General features: G+C 42.3%; 1 protein-coding gene across 2 annotated transcripts in view; it reads left to right on the top strand.

The window, feature by feature from the left end:
* Positions 1-6,054: 6,054 nt before the first annotated feature.
* The window catches only part of AFG3L2 (AFG3 like matrix AAA peptidase subunit 2), a 47,348-nt gene continuing 35,617 nt past the window's right edge, over positions 6,055-17,785 (top strand). The window contains exons 1-5 of one of the 2 annotated variants that reach the window (XM_059409159.1): positions 6,055-6,371; positions 10,991-11,090; positions 11,694-11,771; positions 16,824-16,930; positions 17,069-17,221. In XM_059409159.1, coding sequence (XP_059265142.1) covers positions 6,255-6,371; positions 10,991-11,090; positions 11,694-11,771; positions 16,824-16,930; positions 17,069-17,221 — 555 coding nt within the window. In that variant the 5' untranslated portion in view covers positions 6,055-6,254. Of the gene's footprint in view, positions 6,372-10,990; positions 11,091-11,693; positions 11,772-16,821; positions 16,931-17,068; positions 17,222-17,785 lie in introns of those variants that run through there. The other variant, XM_059409160.1, reaches the window with a different exon arrangement.

Genomic DNA, 17,785 nt, shown 5'->3' on the forward strand with positions numbered 1-17,785 from the left:
GGTATCTTCTGTTTCTAGTGAAAAACTGTGGAAGCTGTGTGGGATAAAGGGCCCAAGAGCAGGAAAAAGGAACGCAATTTAAGCTATACATCGGAGGGACTTACTTCGGAACTTTAGAATTGCATATACTATAGTGGCCAACACTTTTGGAAAAATATTTGATCATTATTGGGGCAACTGGCCGAATCAGTCCGTGGAACGTATGACTCTTGATATCAGGGTCGTGAGTTCAAGCTCCACTTTGTTTTTTTTTGTTGTTGTTTGTTTGTTTTAAGATTTTATGTATTTATTCAACAGAGAGAGACACAGCCAGAGAAGGAACATAAGCAGGGCAAGTGGGAGAGGGAGAAGCAGGCTTCCTGCCTAGCAAGGAGCCTGATGCGGGACTCGATCTGAGGACTCTGGGATCATGACCCAAACTGAAGGCAGACGCTTCACGACTGAGTCACCCAGGAGTCGCTAAAGCCCCACTTTGGGCATGGAGTCTACTTTAAAAAAGAAAAACAAAAAAGGAAAAATATTTCATCATTATCAAGTAAAGTGGTGATTAGAAAGATTCTAAATGTCCTGCTGTTATCATTCATGAAACTTGCACTGGTATAACTTGAGTCGATGTCATGATTCCTTCATTATTCATTATCATCTAGGAGATATTATTCTGTTTCTAGGTTGTTTTACCAAGTTTTTGAAATGCACACTGCGCGCTCCTCTCAGAGATTAATAGACCTCTCCTGCCACCTAGTGGCAAAATATGCATACTGCTCTGCCTGAACGGTCTCCAGGTCCTCCTCCCAAAACACTTGTAAACGATTTTTTTAGAATAGTATTTACCAGGCAATCTCTCTGCTAGGAAATCATCCTCTGAATAGATACTGGCATATAGCTATATAGATATGGATATGGATTATAGATACATCAATAAGAATGTTCACTGTAGCATCTGCAGCACAAATTAATTGAGAGGAGTCTGAACAACCCTGTTAAAACCAGTTCTTCATTTACCACAGAATACAATGGAGCTGATCCAAGAATGGGGTGGAACTATAGGTTATTAGCATACAAAATATATGTTAAAAAACAAAGGTGCATAAAGTATGATTTTATTCATGTAAAGGAACATTTTATATGCTTGTAAATACATATAAAATATGTAGACAAATACACACAGAAAAAGAACTTTAAAAAAATTTTTTAAGATTTTATTTATTTTTTTGACAGACAGATCACAAGTAGACAGAAAGGCAGGCAGAGAGAGAAGGGAGGAAGCAGGCTCCCCACCAAGCAGCGAGCCCGACATGGGGCTCAATCCCAGGACCCTGGGATCATGACCTGAGCTGAAGGCAGAGGCTTTAACCCACTGAGCCACCCAAGCGCCCCCAGAAAAATAACTTTTAGAGAGTTAGCTTTAAGCAGTAAGAATAAGAAGTTCAGAGATGTTTTATGATTCATTTCGTGACTTTATATACTGATTGAAAAAAATTTTATCCTGAACTTTTTGTGTTTACAAGCTTTGTTTCCATTTTTGGTTTTGGTTTTTTTTTTTTTTTTTTTAAGATTTTATCTATTTATTTGACAGACAGAGATCACAAGTAGGCAGAGAGGCAGGCAGAGAGAGAGGGGGAAGCAGGCTCCCTCCTAAGCAGAGAACCTGATGCGGGGCTTGATGTGGGGCTTGATGTGGGTGGGGCTCGATGCGGGGCTTGATCCCAGGACCCTGAGACCATGACCTGAGCCGAAAGCAGAGGCTTAACCCACTGAGCCACCCAGGCGCCCCTATCCATTCATAAGTTGATGGACATTTAGGTTGCTATAAATAACACCGCTATGAATCAATGTCTATTAATTTTTGTGTGGACATGTTTTCATTTCTCTTGGGTTTACACTTAAGCAAGGACATGCTGGGTTACATGGTAATTGTATGTTTAACCTTTTGAGAAACGAGCTTCCAAAGCGATTGCACCCTTTTACTATCTCACCAGGATTAGGGCTCTGATTTCTCCACCCACTCATCAACACCCACTATCTCTTTTTATTGCAGACATCCTACAACGTGAATCGAAATCTCAACTTGGTTCCAATTTGACTTTCTCCAATGACGTTAATGACGTTGAGCATTTTTTACGGTGCTTGTTGGCCATCCATCTATCTTCTTTGGAGGCATGTCTATCTAAATTGCTTGCCCAGTAAAATGCTTTAATGAGATTTAACTAACATAACATATAATTCACTTATTTAAAGTGTATAAATCAATGGTTTCAGTCCATTTGCTGGGTGGTGACGCAAACATCACAACCATCTTAGGACATTTTTGTCACCCCAAAAAGAAACACAAACCCTTGAGCTATCGCCCCCCATCTCTCTCCCTCCCCTCATCAGTCTTAGGTAACCACTAATCTGCTTCTGTTATTACAGATTTGCCCAGTCTGAACATTTGATATAAGTGGGTTCGTATACTATATGGTTTTCTGCGTCTGCATTCTTTCACTTGGAATGATGTTTTCAAAGTTCATCCATGTTGGGGCATATATCAGAATTCTGTTACTTTTTATGGCTGAATAGGATTTCATCATCCATATATTACCACGTGTTGTTTATCCATAACATTTGGGTTATTTTCCGCTTTGGGGCTACTGTGATAATGTTGCAATGCACATTGCTATACAAGTATGTTTGAATCCTTGTTTCAGTTCTGTTGGGCATATACCTAGGAAGGGAGCTGCTGGGTTGTCTGGTAATTCTATGTTTAGCTTTTTGAGCAAATGCCAAACTTACCCACAACAAATGCACCATTTTACTTTCCTATATGTAGGAATGTAGCAGCAATATATGAGGGTTCTGGTTTCTCCACATTCTCACTTTTTAAAAAAATTATTATAGCCATTCTAGTAGGAGTGAAGTAGTATTTCACTGTAGTTTTAACTTGCATTTTCCCAGTGACTAATGATGTTGAGCATCTTTTTGTGAGTTTAGTGGCTATTTGCATATCTTCTTTCCAGGAATATCTATTCAAATCCCTTGCCCACTTTTTTTTTTTTTTTAAAGATTTTATTTGTTTGTTTGACAGACAGAGATCACAAGTAGGCAGAGAGGCAGGCAGAGAGAGAGAGGAGGAAGCAGGCCTCCGGCTGAGCAGAGAGCCCGATGCGGGGCTCGATCCCAGGACCCTGAGATCATGACCTGAGCCGAAGGCAGAGGCTTTAACCCACTGAGCCACTCAGGCTCCCCCTTTGCCCACTTTTTTAAACGAGGTTATTTGTCTTTTTACTACTGAGTTGTAAGAATTACCTGTATATTCTGGATATTAAACCCTTATCAGATACATGATTTACAAATATTTTCTCCCATTCTGTAGGTTATACTTTCACTTTCCTGTTAATGACCTTTGATATACAGAAGTTTTTAGTGTTGATAAAGTTCAACTTATTTTGTTGTTGCTTGTGCTTTTGGTGTCATACCTACGAATCCATTCCAAGTTGAAGGTAATAAGGATTTAATTTTATGTTTTCTTCTCAAAGGTTTATGGTTCTATTTATCATCCTTAGATCAGTGATCCATTTGAGTTAATTTCTGTAGATGGTGTGAGGTAGGGTTCCAACTCATTTTTTTGCCTGTGGATATCCAGTTGTCCCGGATTTGTTGAAGAGATTATTCTTTCTTTAATTGAATGGACTTGGCACCTTTGCCAAAATCAGCTGGCCATAGATGTATAAGTTTATTTCTGGATTCTCAATTCTATCCCATGTGTCGATCCTTATGCTAGTTCCAAACAGTCTTTTTTTTTTTTTTTTTAAGATTTTATTTATTTAGGGGCACCTGGGTGGCTCAGTGGGTTAAGCCTCTGCCTTCGGCTTAGGTCATGATCCCAGGATCCTGGGATCGAGCCCCACATCGGGCTCTCTGCTCAGCAGGGAGCCTGCTTCCCCCTCACTCTCTGCCTACTTGTGATCTCTCTCTCTCTCTCTCTCTCTCTGTCAAATAAATAAATAAATAAATAAAATCTTAAAAAAAATACAATGATATTCGCTTTTACATTTTTCTATTTATTTACCTATATTAGAGATCTTCATTTCTTCATATAGTTTCTGTTTGGTGTCCTTTCATCTTAACCTGAAAGATTTCCTTTAGCAATTTTTGTAGGGTAGGTCTAGTGGAAATGAGCTCCCACAGCTTTTGTTTTTCTGGAATGACTTAACTTCGCCTACATTTCTGAAGTTTTACTAGATACAGAATTCTTGGTTGACATACTCATTTTTCTTTCAGTACTTCAAATATATTATTCCCCTGCCTTCTAGCCTCCATGGTTTCTGATGAGAAATTGACTGCATATCTTATTGATGAGCTCTTGTATGGGATGAGTTGCTTCTCCCTTGTTGCTTTCAAGATTATCTCTTTGTCTTTGGTTTCAGTGGTTTGATTATAATGTATCTCATTATACACTAGAGTCTCTTAAAGTCAAGATGGATGAACTTAGAGGGTATTATGCCAAGTAAAATAAGGCAGACAGAGAAGATTTCACTTCTACCTGGAATCAAAAAAACAAACAAACAAAACAAAGCAGACAGAGACTCATAGGTGCAGGAAGCAAACTATTGGTTACCAGAGAGGGAAGGGTTGGGGGGCTGGGTGAAATAGGTGAAGGGAATTAAGAGGTAAAAACTTCCAGTTATGAAATAAATAAGTCATGGAAACGTAATATACCGTATAGAGCATACAGTCAGTAATATTGTAATAACTTTGTATGGTGATAGATGGTTATGAGATTAATGGGGATCATTTCATAATGTATAAAAATATGAACTCACTATCATGTACATTTGAAACTAATAGGATACTGTATGTTAATAACATTCAGTAAAAAATTTTAATAATGGTATGAATTTACCATTGTTTTAAACAGTCCCCTATAGATGAATATTCTAGTTATTTCCAATAAATTGTGACTACAAACCATGCTGTAATTATTAACCTTGTGCTCACAGCATTTTATACATGTGCAAGCTGTCTGTAGGGTTCATTTCTATAAATGGAATATCCGGGTTAAGGAACACATGCATTTGACATTTAGGCAGACATTGCCAATTTCCCTTCCACACGCTGTCATCATTCTTTGTGCCCACCAGTTATTTCTGAGAACGCCTGCCAGTAGAGTGAGTTGTCAATATATTGGATTTTGCCACTGTGACAGGTAAGAAATTTCATTACCATTTCAGTGTCTGTTCTTCCAGATTTTTCCCGTCTATGTGCATACGTTAATACAATTCTGAGGCCACCTTCGTACTCCTCCTCAGCCTCATCTCCGGCCTTTCCTTTTCCTCCCCATCGGCAACATCAGCTACCATTTATATTATACATAATACTGGCCAAGCTAACAGAAAACAGTGACATGTAAAACTTGGCTCCAGAGTCCTCTCTCTCCTCCTCAGTCACGGTGTGCGAAACAGCGTGCAGTTCCATTGAGTTCATCTGAGAATCATTTCTCTTTCAAACGGTTCCCGATGGATCCAAGCCAGATGTCACAGTCTCAACACTTTTATCATTGCATTTAGCTCACCGACTTGTGATTATTTGCATTGCTCTCCTAGGGTTAGGGATGCGTGTTAGCATCTCCAGACACTTGGGCGATGCCGTCGCTGATTAGGAGCTCAATAAAATATTTCGGGAGTGACACACCGAGTGTGAATGCCCAAAATGTCGACAATGGCCTCGCGCCGAAACAAGGAAAGATCCGTTTGTCTGGGGACCGCAGCAGCCTGCCCGGCTCTCTGCTGGCTGCTACGAGCTGGCCCCGCCCCGCAGCCCTCGCCTCCGCTCGCCCTTCTACCCTACGGCCACGCCTCCAACCCCGCCCCCAACGTCCCGCCCTCCGCCCCGCCCACCAGCCCTACGCTCCTCCCTCTAGGCCCACTACCTTGCCCGCCCTCCCCCTCCACCCCGCCCACTGCCCGCTGTCGCCCTCGACGCTCCTCCTCTTTCGACCGCGCCGCTCGCGTAGCGAGGACGCTCCGGAGCCGTAGGAACGGCCCTAGACCCCTGCGCCCGCTCTGCGGCTGACGTCAGCACGCCGGGAGGGGTGGAGCTGGGAGAAGACGCGCGCGTCGAGAGCGTGGGCTCGCCTGTGAGCCGGGGACCCGCAGCGCGGTTCGCTGGTTGTTCCGACCCGGTTCCCGCGACCGGAGTCGGTCCGTCGCCGCCTCTCCGGCCGCAGAGCCGCGCCTGCGCAGCGCCCCCGGCCCGAGCAGGCGGCGCCGGCGGCCATGGCGCACCGCTGCCTGCGGCTGTGGGGCCGGGGAGGCTGCTGGCCCCGCGGCCTGCCCCCACTGTTCGTGCCTGGTGGCCGCCTGGACCCCACCGAGCGGTCCTACCTCCGGACGGTGAGTCCCGGGGGCCCAGCGCCCTCCGCCCCCGGCCCGGCTCGACCCTCGGGCCTGCTTCCGGCCCGGGAGAGCAGGGCGTCAAGGTCACCGGCCCCCGGGCGCGCTCGCGCCTGTCCGGGCGCCTGGGGCGGGTTCCTCGCGTGAATGAGGCCGCGTGCGCTGCGTGTTCCGGGCCAGGACGCCCAGCGTTTCAGATCGGTTTTATCCCGTGGTTCCCGTAAGCACGCTGTGCGTCTCAGAGCCTGGGTATAGAATTGGATTTTTGAAAACAGAATCAAATACTTGTGCGTCAGGGAGCTTGAAAAAGATCATCCGGGAGGGTCCTCTGACTTCCTTCAGGACGAACCCATTTTACAGATAGAGCAGATGAGACCTGAAAACGTTAAGGAACTTGTCTGTCGTATCTCCAGTGTAGCTTACCTTTCTTTCACCTGCTCTCATGGTATGGAAAAGTAGCAGCTGTTGTGCGTGAGTTTTAAGCGTTGGCAACGTGAGCGTGATCTGAAAGCACAGGTTTCGGAGGTAAGCTACGCAGCCTCTCTCAGCCTCCATCTCTCCATCTGTAGAAGGGGGCTGCTGCCATTCTGGATCTGGCACATAGTAGATAATACATATTAACTATGATTATTAATAACATCATCTCAGAGTAGAGAATGTGCTTTTTGTTGTATAAGAAGGCCCGTCTTCAGTTGGAGGCTGTTTTTCTGTTGGTAAGGAGCAGATAACAGGGCTCCCACGGGGGGGCGGTGGTAGTACGTTTTTCTGAAGTGATGGTAGCCTGTTCTCACGGGACAGTGGCAGTAATCTGTCAAGTAAAGGTTCGTGTCATGGGTGGGTAGTCAGTATCATCTATTTCAGCCACATGGTCTCTTGCTGTCTGCCAGTTTTTTAGAGACCAGCCTTGGCATTGGTTTGCTTAGGGCCAAGGGGCAAATGAACACGGTGATTAAGGCCCAGAGTCAGTCACAGGAACCTGTCACTTACTAGCCAGATGCCTTTGAGGAAATTATCTCAGCCTCTCCACTGAAAATGGAGCCTTCATGATTTTCTTTGAAAATCTTGCCAGTCTTGGAGTATCTTCATCTCTGTCTTACACGTCTGCCCTGCCCTAGGCCTAACGTTTGCGTCGCATCGTGTTGCCATCTTACCATGCCCTCTCCTTTCGTCCCTAGTGAATACTGGACTCAGACAAGTAAGAAGCAGATAGGGATCTGCCCTTTGATTTTGCAGTTATGATGTCAGGAATCTTACCTGAACACCTTTTCTTTTTTGAGTGGCACTGTTGTCCTGTGAGTCTTGGATGCTTAGGTCTAAGGAAGTCCCCTGTGCTGACAGCAGTAGCTGATTGATCAGGGGTCTGTGACACATTCCTGGTGTTGCTTAGAAGATCTCTATGGGGACATTAGGGCATTGCTAGGGAGTCTGAAAGAACAGATTTGCCTTTAGGTTTGTGCCACTAGTAAAGGTCAGACACAGAAGAAGTACGATTCTCACATTTTTTCCGGGGAAAAGATTTTGGTATGAGATGTCCATTCTCAGATTTTATGCTCAGAGGAATAAGGACTGATGAAAAAGCTGCTAAACGGTGCACATATTGGCAAACCTAAAAGCTAATCCTCTAATATGAGGTGCTCTAAACTTAAATTTTATGAGTTGATATTTTTTATCTTATCTTTTGAATGGGCTTGGGTTAGATAAGCAGAGAATAGTTTCAGTGATGGTGCCCTTAGAGAAAATAACTTCAGCGTTGGGGCGCCTGGGTGGCTCAGTGGGTTAAGCCGCTGCCTTCGGCTCGGGTCATGATCTCAGGGTCCTGGGATCGAGTCCCGCATCGGGCTCTCTGCTCAGCAGGGAGCCTGCTTCCTCCTCTCTCTCTCTCTGCCTGCCTCTCTGCCTACTTGTGATCTCTCTCTGTCAAATAAATAAATAAAATCTTTAAAAAAAAAAAAAATAACTTCAGCGTTAAAAGCAGGTTCAGGATTATTGCTAGAGGTATTCTAGGTTAACACAATTTGAAAATAGAGAGTTTATTGGTCAGTAAATGTTTATGGTGTATATGCCTTATGCCCAATTCTGTACTTTACAGTGACATAAAGACTTACTTTATATGGTGATGTAAAGAACCCTTACTCTCCAGGGGCTTTCAAAATAATTGGAAATGGTAATTTAAATCGAGGTATCACCATATGATTTTAACAGTGCTTTTACATACGTAACTACATTTGATCCTCATGGTGGCATGCCTGGGAACTAGCTGTTTTCTCCCATTACAGATGTGTAGGTGAAGTTCTTAATAAGAGATGTGTTAAAGATGTCATTCAAAAGTTGAGATTTCTGGCTTTAACAAAATTAAAAGTTCTGACACCGTCTGCCTGGTGATTACAGGTTCTTTGAATCCCAGGCCTAGATGTCGCTTTTCTTATGACATCCTTAGGTCCCCTGAACATGTAAACCCTTCCTCCTGTGCTCCCTCTGTACTTGCATGTACTTGGAGGTTTTGTAGTGCTTGTGTATTACACCATCCTGCAGTAGGTCTGTCCTCAGGACTCTCTCCCCTACACTTCTGAGTTTCTTGGAGGTAGGGATTGGTTCTGACTTCCAGACCCCCAGCACTTAGCAGCGTATGGCCTGGAATAGATGGTTCAGTGGATCAGTGTGACTTACTGTTGCCTTATCCACCTTGCCTAACAGGTCATCTTAATCTAAATGGATTTGGTATTGGAAAAGCCTTATTTACATTCGATACATTCTTGCTTATTGTTAGTGGTGTTTTCTTAGGCCAAGTGCTCTCAGGGGTCAGGGAGGGCCTAACACTACAGAAGCTCCAAATTCTGTCAGACCAGCATTGTTGTCAACCAAGATCAGTGTCAGTGCTTCTGTCCTATTTTGCTGTGTAGAATTGTGTATTAATTTGAAGTTAAATCAGCTTATTCTTTATTTCTTATTGACTTTTTTATTCCCATCCCATAAAACTAATCATTTTAAAGTGTACAATTCACATGGTTATACAACCATACTACTATCTAATTCCAGAACATTTCATCACCCCCAGAAAGAAGCCTTGTAACCAAATTAGAGTCACTCCCCATTTGTCTGCAACCAGTCCTCTAGTCCTAGGCAACTGCCAGTCTACTGTCTTTGGATTTGTCTATTTTGGACATTTCATATGGGTGAAATTACATAATATGTGGCCTTTGTGTCTGATTTCTTTAAGTTAACATGAGCATTTCATGAGCTTGTCACATGAGCATTAACATTTCTTAAGTTAACATGAGCATCTTTAAGTTAACATAAGCATAATGTTTTAAGATTTATCCATGTGGTAGCATGTATCAGTGCTTCGTTCATTTTTATGGCTGAGTAATATTCCATTGTTTAGTATACCACATATCAGCACTTGATGGACATTTGGGTTGTTTCCCCTTTTTGGCTCTTGTGGATAATGCTGTTATGAACATTCACGTAGAGGTTCTGTGTGGACATGTTTTCCATTTTCTTGGGTTGGAGTGGACTGACCAGATCACATTGTGACTCTGCATGTAACATTGAGAATGCTGAACTTCTACAAAGTGGCTACACCGCTTCCCATTGTCACCAGTTCCCGGCGGCTCTGCCTTTTCCACTTTCTCTACGTTCTCACCAGCACTTTTAATTGTCTTTTTGATTATAGTCACCCTGGCAGATGTGGTTTTGTGTTGTTCTGTTCCTCCCATCAGACCCAAATGAGGCAATGCTGGTGGAGACTAATACAGATGAACTTCTCTGTAAACATTCTCATCTGTATTTAAAAGTTTGTTCTCCTCAAAAATGGTGGTGAATTTTCACTTTGCCAGGGGATAGGATTTCTTGAAGTTTTTCCACTGCCACATTTGGATGTATCTCCTCACTGCACCTTGCTTTTAATTGTGAACCTAAAAATTTAACAGGGAGTTTGTTCAGCTTGTTTATGTTATATTTCCAGTTTACCTAAACAGTATTTAAAAAATAACTTTATAATAGCCACATATGTTATTTAAAGCAGAGATGTGTCTGTAACAGGACTTGCATAACCTGCATTCTCTCTAGGATGACAGTGTATCAGGTATCTTTAGCAACTGTTAACTAGTGTAAGGATTATCAGTAATGTGGACCGTAACTTCCTCATCCTGGAATGAAGATGAATTTACAAGCAGTGCTGTCATGATTTCAGGTGAATAGTCTTGGTTTCAGGTGAATAGTCTTGCCGTTTTATAGACCCTCCAAATGAGACAGCACGAAGGAGCAGATTTTCTGTATCAGTTTGTCTTTTGAGTGCTACAAATTGCATAAACAATGCCAAGGTGAATGTGCCGATGAAGAGTAGTAATTGGGCCACAGTTCTAACTCAGGCAGGATTTTAAAGTGTTCTTGTCTTCTGGATCATAACTTAGGTGTCCTGGTTCATGTGGTGGAATAGAGAGGCACAGTCCCAGGCAACCAAAGTCCTCCCCTTCAAAGGGTGGAGACCCCTATGCTAGTGTGAGCACCTGTTGAGGGGAGAAACATTTCATTCACTTTGAGATACTAGGAAAAGAAGTCCTTTCAATGGTTTTATCTTGATATAACTTTTATGCTTTTATATATATGTTATGTTACAGCTTTATCGATATGCTACAACTCAAGCAACAACCAGCAGAAATTCTCTTTTGACAGATGTAATTGCTACTTATCAAAGATTTTGTTCTCGACCTCCAAAAGGTAAACACACTCAGGTGTGATCATAATGTTCTATAATCTGTTAAAAATGTGCCAGGAGTGGGGTGCCTGGGTAGTTCAGTCAGTAGAGCATCTCACTTGGGCTCAGGTCATGGTCCTGGTGTCCTGGGATTGAGCCCCCATATCAGGTGACAGGCTCCCTGCTCAGTGGGGAGTCTGCTTCTCCCTCTCTCCCTCTCTGCCTCTCCCCTCTACTAGTGCTCTCTCGCTCTCAAATAAATAAAATCTTTTTTAAAAAGTGCCAGGAGCAGGTGTTCACTAATAGATGCGTAGCTGTTTTAGGTTGACTCTCAGCTTCTGTCTCCTGTAAACCACCCCCTATCTACTTGTGTCTGATTGCAGTGATGAAAATGTATCCCATTCAATTATAACACTTCTGTAGGTAATGAAATTGGCATGCAGTTGAGGCTTTTTTTCTTTATTACCTCAGGTTATTTAAGCATTGAATTACTTCTACACATAAACTACTATATTTTGAGCTTTAGCGTTTTAATGGTATATCAGCTTTCAAAATGAACATTCATACGTAAAACCTAATGAATTTAGTCTAAGGGTTTTTTTTTTTTTTTTTTTTTTTTCTAACAGGGTTTGAGAAATACTTTCCTAATGGAAAAAATGGGAAAAAAGCTAGTGAATCTAAAGAAGTTACAGGAGAAAAAAAAGGTACCTTTTAAAAAGATTATGTTTAAGCTTACTACTTTCCTCTAGTATATAATGTTGCCAGTCATTTTCTCTGAAAAAAGGAAGTGTTCTTCTAAGGCAGTTGTGAAGTGGAAGGTTACAATACATGTAAAATTCTACAGACCCTGTGTTTCATTTCACCTTACTTTTCTGTTCATTCTTGTCATTTTCAAATTGAATTAATTTAAGTTTACCTTAGAGATACTGATCAGTCAGTATCAGTCATATTTATTCCTTTTATTTTTAATGTTATGTTAGTCACCATACAGTATGTCATTCGTTTTTGATGTAGTGTTCCAAGATTCATTGTTTACATATAACACCCAGTGCTCCATGCAGTACATGCCCTCCTTAATACCCATCACTGGGCCAACCCATCCTCCCACTTCCCTTCCCTCTAAAACTCTCAGTTTGTTTCTCAGAGTCCACGGTCTCTCGTGATTCGTCTCCCCCTCTGGTTCCCCCTGCTTAATTTTTCCCTACCTTCTCCCAATGTCCTCCGCGCTATTCCTTATGCTCCACAGGTAAGTGAAACCATATGATAATTGACTCTCTCTGCTTGACTTCTTTCACTCAGCATAATCTCCTCCAGTCCCATCCATGTTCATGCAAAAGTTGGGTATTCATCCTTTCTGATGGAGGCATGATACTCCATTGTATATATGGACCTTATCTTCTTTATCCGTTCATCTGTTGAAGGGCATCTTAGCTATTTCCACAGTTTAGCTATGGTGGATATTGCTGCTATGAACATTGGGGTGCCTATGGCCCTTCTTTCCACTACATTGTATCTTTGAAGTAAATACCCAGTGGTGTAATTGCCAGGTAATAAGGTCGCTCTGTTTTTAACTTTGTGAGGAACCTCCACACTGTTTTTCAAAGTGGCTGTATCAAGTTGCATTCCCACCAACAGTGTAAGAGGGTTCCCCTTTCTCCACATCCTTTCTAAGGCTTGTTTCTTGTCTTGTTAATTTTTGCCATTCTCACTGGTGTTAGGTGGTATCTCAGTGTGGTTTTGATTTGAATTTCTCTGATGGCTAATGATGATGTACACTTTTTCATGTGTCTGTTAGCCATTTGTATGTCTTCCTTGGAGAAGTGTCTGCTCATATTGTCTGCCCTTTTTTTTTTACTTGATTATTTGGTTTTTGGGTGTTGAGTTTGAGAAGTTCTTTATACCTCTTGAATATCAGCCCTTTGTCTGTAGTGTCATTTGCAAATATCTTCTCCCATCCCATGGGTTGTCTCTTTGTTTTTTTGACTATTTCCTTTGCTGTGCAGAAGCTCTTTATCTTGATGAAGTCCCCAAAGTTCATTTTCGCTTTTGTTTCCTTTGCCTTTGGGGAAGTGTCTTAAAAGAAGTTGCTGTGGCTGATGTCGAAGTATCAGTTGAATTTTTTTTTTTTTTTTTTTTTTAAAGATTTTATTTATTTGTCAGAGAGAGGGAAAGAGAGCGAGCACAGGCAGACAGAATGGCAGGCAGAGGCAGAGGGAGAAGCAGGCTCCCTGCCGAGCAAGGAGCCCGATGTGGGACTCGATCCCAGGACGCTGGGATCATGACCTGAGCCGAAGGCAGCTGCTTAACCAACTGAGCCACCCAGGTGTCCCGTATCAGTTGAATTTAACTGCAAATTTCATCAATATATTTTACACATCTAAATCATTTTTTAAAAATTTAGAAATCCAGGGCCTGGGTGGCTCAGTGGATTAAAGCCTTTGCCTTCAGCTCAGGTCATGATCCCAGGGAGCCTGCTTACTTTCCTCTCTCTCTGCCTGTCGAATAAATAAATAGAATCTTTAAGAAAAATTTTTTTTAATTAAAAAAAATTTTAGAAACCTAATACATGCATATGTATCTGGCACATATTTTGATATAGTGTGGTGTTTTTCAGAGTTCCTCAGAACCTGTATGAGCTTGGGTTTCAGATAGGGTTTCTTAGAGCTTGGTGGCTGGGAGAACTGTGTAGTCCATGAGTCTCCTGTCCCCATTTCACGTGTGTGATAACATTTAGCATAATGTCTGTCACATTTCATTTGGCATCTTTGTTTTTAGGGAAATGTAAGGAAAATTACAATACAGTCTTTGTTTTTTTGAGTCAGCCAGTGGAAAAGTTTTATTTTAACAACCACATACAGAAGGTGGGTCTTACTTACTTATTTATTTTTATTTTTTTATTAACATACAATGTATTATTTGTCTCAGGGGTACAGGTCTGTGATTCATCAGTCTTACACAATTCACAGCACTCACCATAGCGCATACCCTCCCCAGTGTCCATTGGCCAGCCACCACATACTTCCCACACCCCCCTCCACTCCAGCAACCTCCAGTTTGTTTCCTGAGATTAAGAGTCTTTTATAGTTTGTCTCCCTCTGTGGTTTTGTCCCATTTCATTTTTTTCCCTCTTTTCCCCCATGATCCTCTGCCTTGTTTCTCAGATTCCACATAACAGCGAGATCATATGATAATTGTCTTTCACTGATTGACTTATTTCGCTTAGTATAATATCCTCTAGTTCCATCCATGTCATTATAAATGGCAAGATTTCATTTTTGCGGGGGGGGGGGGTTGGACGACTGTATAGTATTCCATTGTATATTGTTCCAACAATATACATCTTTATCCATTTATCTGTTGATGGATATCTAGGCCCTTTCCATAGTTTTCCTTGGCTTTCCATGGCTCTTGTGGACATTGCTGCTATAAACATTGGGGTGCATATGCCCCTTCGGATCACTATGTTTGCATCTTTGGGGTAAATACCCAGTAGTGCAATTGCTGGGTCATAGGGTAGCTCTATTTTAACTTTTTGAGGAAACTCCATACTGTTTTCCAGAGTACAGCCCTCGTTTTTAAGTGAACTTGGTTCTAATTCTAGTTCTAGTCGGAGAGACAAATAGATGCTCAGAGAATGCACGGAGTGAAAACAAGGCCAGGGGCTAAGAGAAGGGAGCAGCACTAGTGTGGCCTGACTGGAAACCTGCGCAGTTTGTATGTACAGTGTTTCCCAGGGTCATGGTGGCTCGTCTTTTTATCTTCGTTTGGGGGTAGATTAAGAATAATAGGTCTGCTTTTAAAATAGAGCCTGTCATGTTACATTTTCACATGTGTTCCACTCCTGTCCCAGTAGTAGGGATTCTTGTCAAACAACTTTAGAAATGCATTGTACTCTTTCCCAGCCCTGTGCCTCATTACAGACCTCTCTCAGTGCCTCTCTCAGACCCTGCCTCACCTAAGACATGTGCAGAAGCCCCTTGTGTGCATGATGGTGGGGTGATCACGTCAGGAACTCTGTGCTAGGTAGCTGCAGCCTCCTGTCCTGCATAGTAGAGGAGTCACTGCACAGTAGTTGAAGATGTTAGAGTAGTATTTGTGATTCTATGAGAGGATAGAAAGTAGGGTGGGGAGATGTTCACTGGTATTGGTTTCCCAGGGCTGCGGTAACAGAACTGCACAGCTGGGCATCCTGAGCAGCTCAAGTATGTGTCTCCCAGTTCTGGAGGCCGGAGGTCCAAGATCAGTATGTTGGCAGGGTTGGTTTCGTCTGAAGATCATGGGGGAAAGATTTGTTTCAAACCTTTCTCCTTGATAGGTGACTGTCTTCTCCTTTGCTGCCTTCTCTTTGTGCATTTCTGGTTTGTTTTAATAAGAATGACCACTATATTGGACTAGGATCTACCCATATGACCTCATCTTAAACTTGATTATTTTTCTCTGAAGACTCTATTTCCAAGTAAGACCACAGTGGGCTAGGACTCTAAGCACATGAGTTTGGGAGAGAATACATTTTCATCCCGTAAAAGAGACTAATTTCAAATTCTTGCAAGCTAATTTTAGTGGGTAAGGTTTTTTGTTTATTTGTTTGTTTGGGTATCAAAATCATGCCTCGCTTACGGAAGAAACTGTGACAGTATTCAGTTCATGGGAGTGGGAAAGGGGAGCCCCTCCTTTCTACCTACAAGTGGGAATTCGGAAATTCGTTTACGTTCACCTCAAACACAACTCTGTCACTCTCTCAATGTCACTTAACACTACAACCAGTTATTTACCAAATTTCTTAAGCTATGCCTTTTTTATCTGTAAAATGGGTACACCCCCGGTTGTCGGTGTATTGTGCAGGTGTCACGGGATAGTGTGTGTAAAGCGCTGGCAAGCTTCCTCAAATGCTGTCAGTATCCTTTCTCACTTCAGACTCCTCAGTTGCCATAAGCTATTTCACAGGAAGTCCTTTTTTTGGATTTGTATAAGGTTTTGATTTTTTTCAAAGACTGGAACTTCCCTCTCTTTTTTGATACTACCCTATAAAATAAAGAAAATGACATTATTCGCATGTTACTGTTCCTATTTGACAGGAGCATGAAGAGATTAAGTAAAATCTCAAGGTGTCAAAGTGATTGGAAAACAAAGCTGGATTCTAATCCCAGATATGCTTCTGATTCCTCAGTCAAGGTCAAAACATGTTCTAAAGCCACAGTAACAATAGAATTAATGATTCTGTCTCCCAGGAGTATAGCTCATCTGTGCTCAATGATTTTTATACTTGGTTTAAATCTAGTTGAGGTATAGGATTGGATTGCCTTACAGAACTTCAATGTAACTATCAAGTAACGAAGCTAGCATTAGGGTGGCCTGATGAAACTCTGCCTCCTGTGTATCTTAGTTGCACAGAGTGAAACAGTATTTCCTTCAGACTCATCCATCCATACTTTGAATACCAAGTGTTGTCATGACACTGTAACACACAGGCTGATTCTGGAAGTTGCTGGTTGATGAGTACCTGAGACGGGGTGCTGAAGGGTTTCCTATTCCTGATTCCCAGAAATAAAAGGCCTGCGTCTATTTCTAAGCATACAATACAACACAGAGGTCACAACTATTAATAGTTGGCTCTGGATATATCTTAATGAAAAAAGATCAACAAGTTATTGTAAGAACTTTTGTAGTAAGTCTTTTATTAAACTATATTAATGGAAACTTTGTTGAGAGATATAAAATCTGCTGTGTTGGTATATGTGCTCTCTGTTCGTGAACAGAATCAAAGCCAGCTGCTACCTCACGCCCTTCTGGAGGAGGAGTTGGTGGCGGTGGAAAACGAGGTGGCAAGAAAGACGATTCTCACTGGTGGTCCAGATTCCAGAAGGTGTGATTCCAAACTGGGTATTAATTTGGAGGGTGTGGGGTGGCTGCAGGGGAAGTTGGGAGGGATTTGTGGCCAGTATGGCCTAGATCATGTTGTGACATTTCAGTCTTGACAGAGACTGTCTCCTTCTTTGCCCAGGGTGACTTTCCATGGGATGACAAGGAATTCAGGATGTACTTTCTCTGGACTGCTCTATTTTGGGGTGGAGTCATGTTTTACTTCCTGTTCAGGAGCTCCGGGAGAGAAATCACATGGAAGGACTTTGTCAATAACTATCTTTCCAAAGGAGTAGTAAGTATTTTGTGGGAGTGGTGGTTTTAGTGGTTTCAAAGGTGAATTCAGTAGATTGCACCAATAAAGTAACAGTCAGCTAGTTACACAGCTTGTCCATGGTAAAGTTACTATTATCATCTCTCTCTCTCTCTCTCTCTCTCTCTTTTTTTTTTAAATCCTGGAAAAAGTACTTGCAACCAAAAACCCTGTTTGTTTTCGCCCAGCAATCCCCACATATACCACAAAATCCTTTTCTTGTGCTTCTGCTAGAACCTAGCTTTGGTCTTGCTCCCGCCATCCTCCATGTACCTTCTCCCTCCATCTACTCTTCCTGTGTGCTCTTCATTCACCTCTTCCTCCTGCTATAGTGTGCCAGCCTCTCCCGGCTCCTTTATACTTCCAGGGCTCTTAATCTCCCATGGCTTTGGCATTGGGTAAATAAGGGGCAGCGGGTGTTGAAAGTGAGAACAGATGGGCTCTAAGTCCAGGCAAGGCTGCTCAGGAGGCTTTGTCATACCAGCAGGTCTTTACCTAGTGAGACTATATTCCAGTATCTTTGAGATGCTGTGGACTGTAAGACAC

This window comes from Mustela nigripes, chromosome 8, assembly GCF_022355385.1.
Source record: "Mustela nigripes isolate SB6536 chromosome 8, MUSNIG.SB6536, whole genome shotgun sequence".
In the NCBI taxonomy this organism is placed as follows: domain Eukaryota; kingdom Metazoa; phylum Chordata; class Mammalia; order Carnivora; family Mustelidae; genus Mustela; species Mustela nigripes.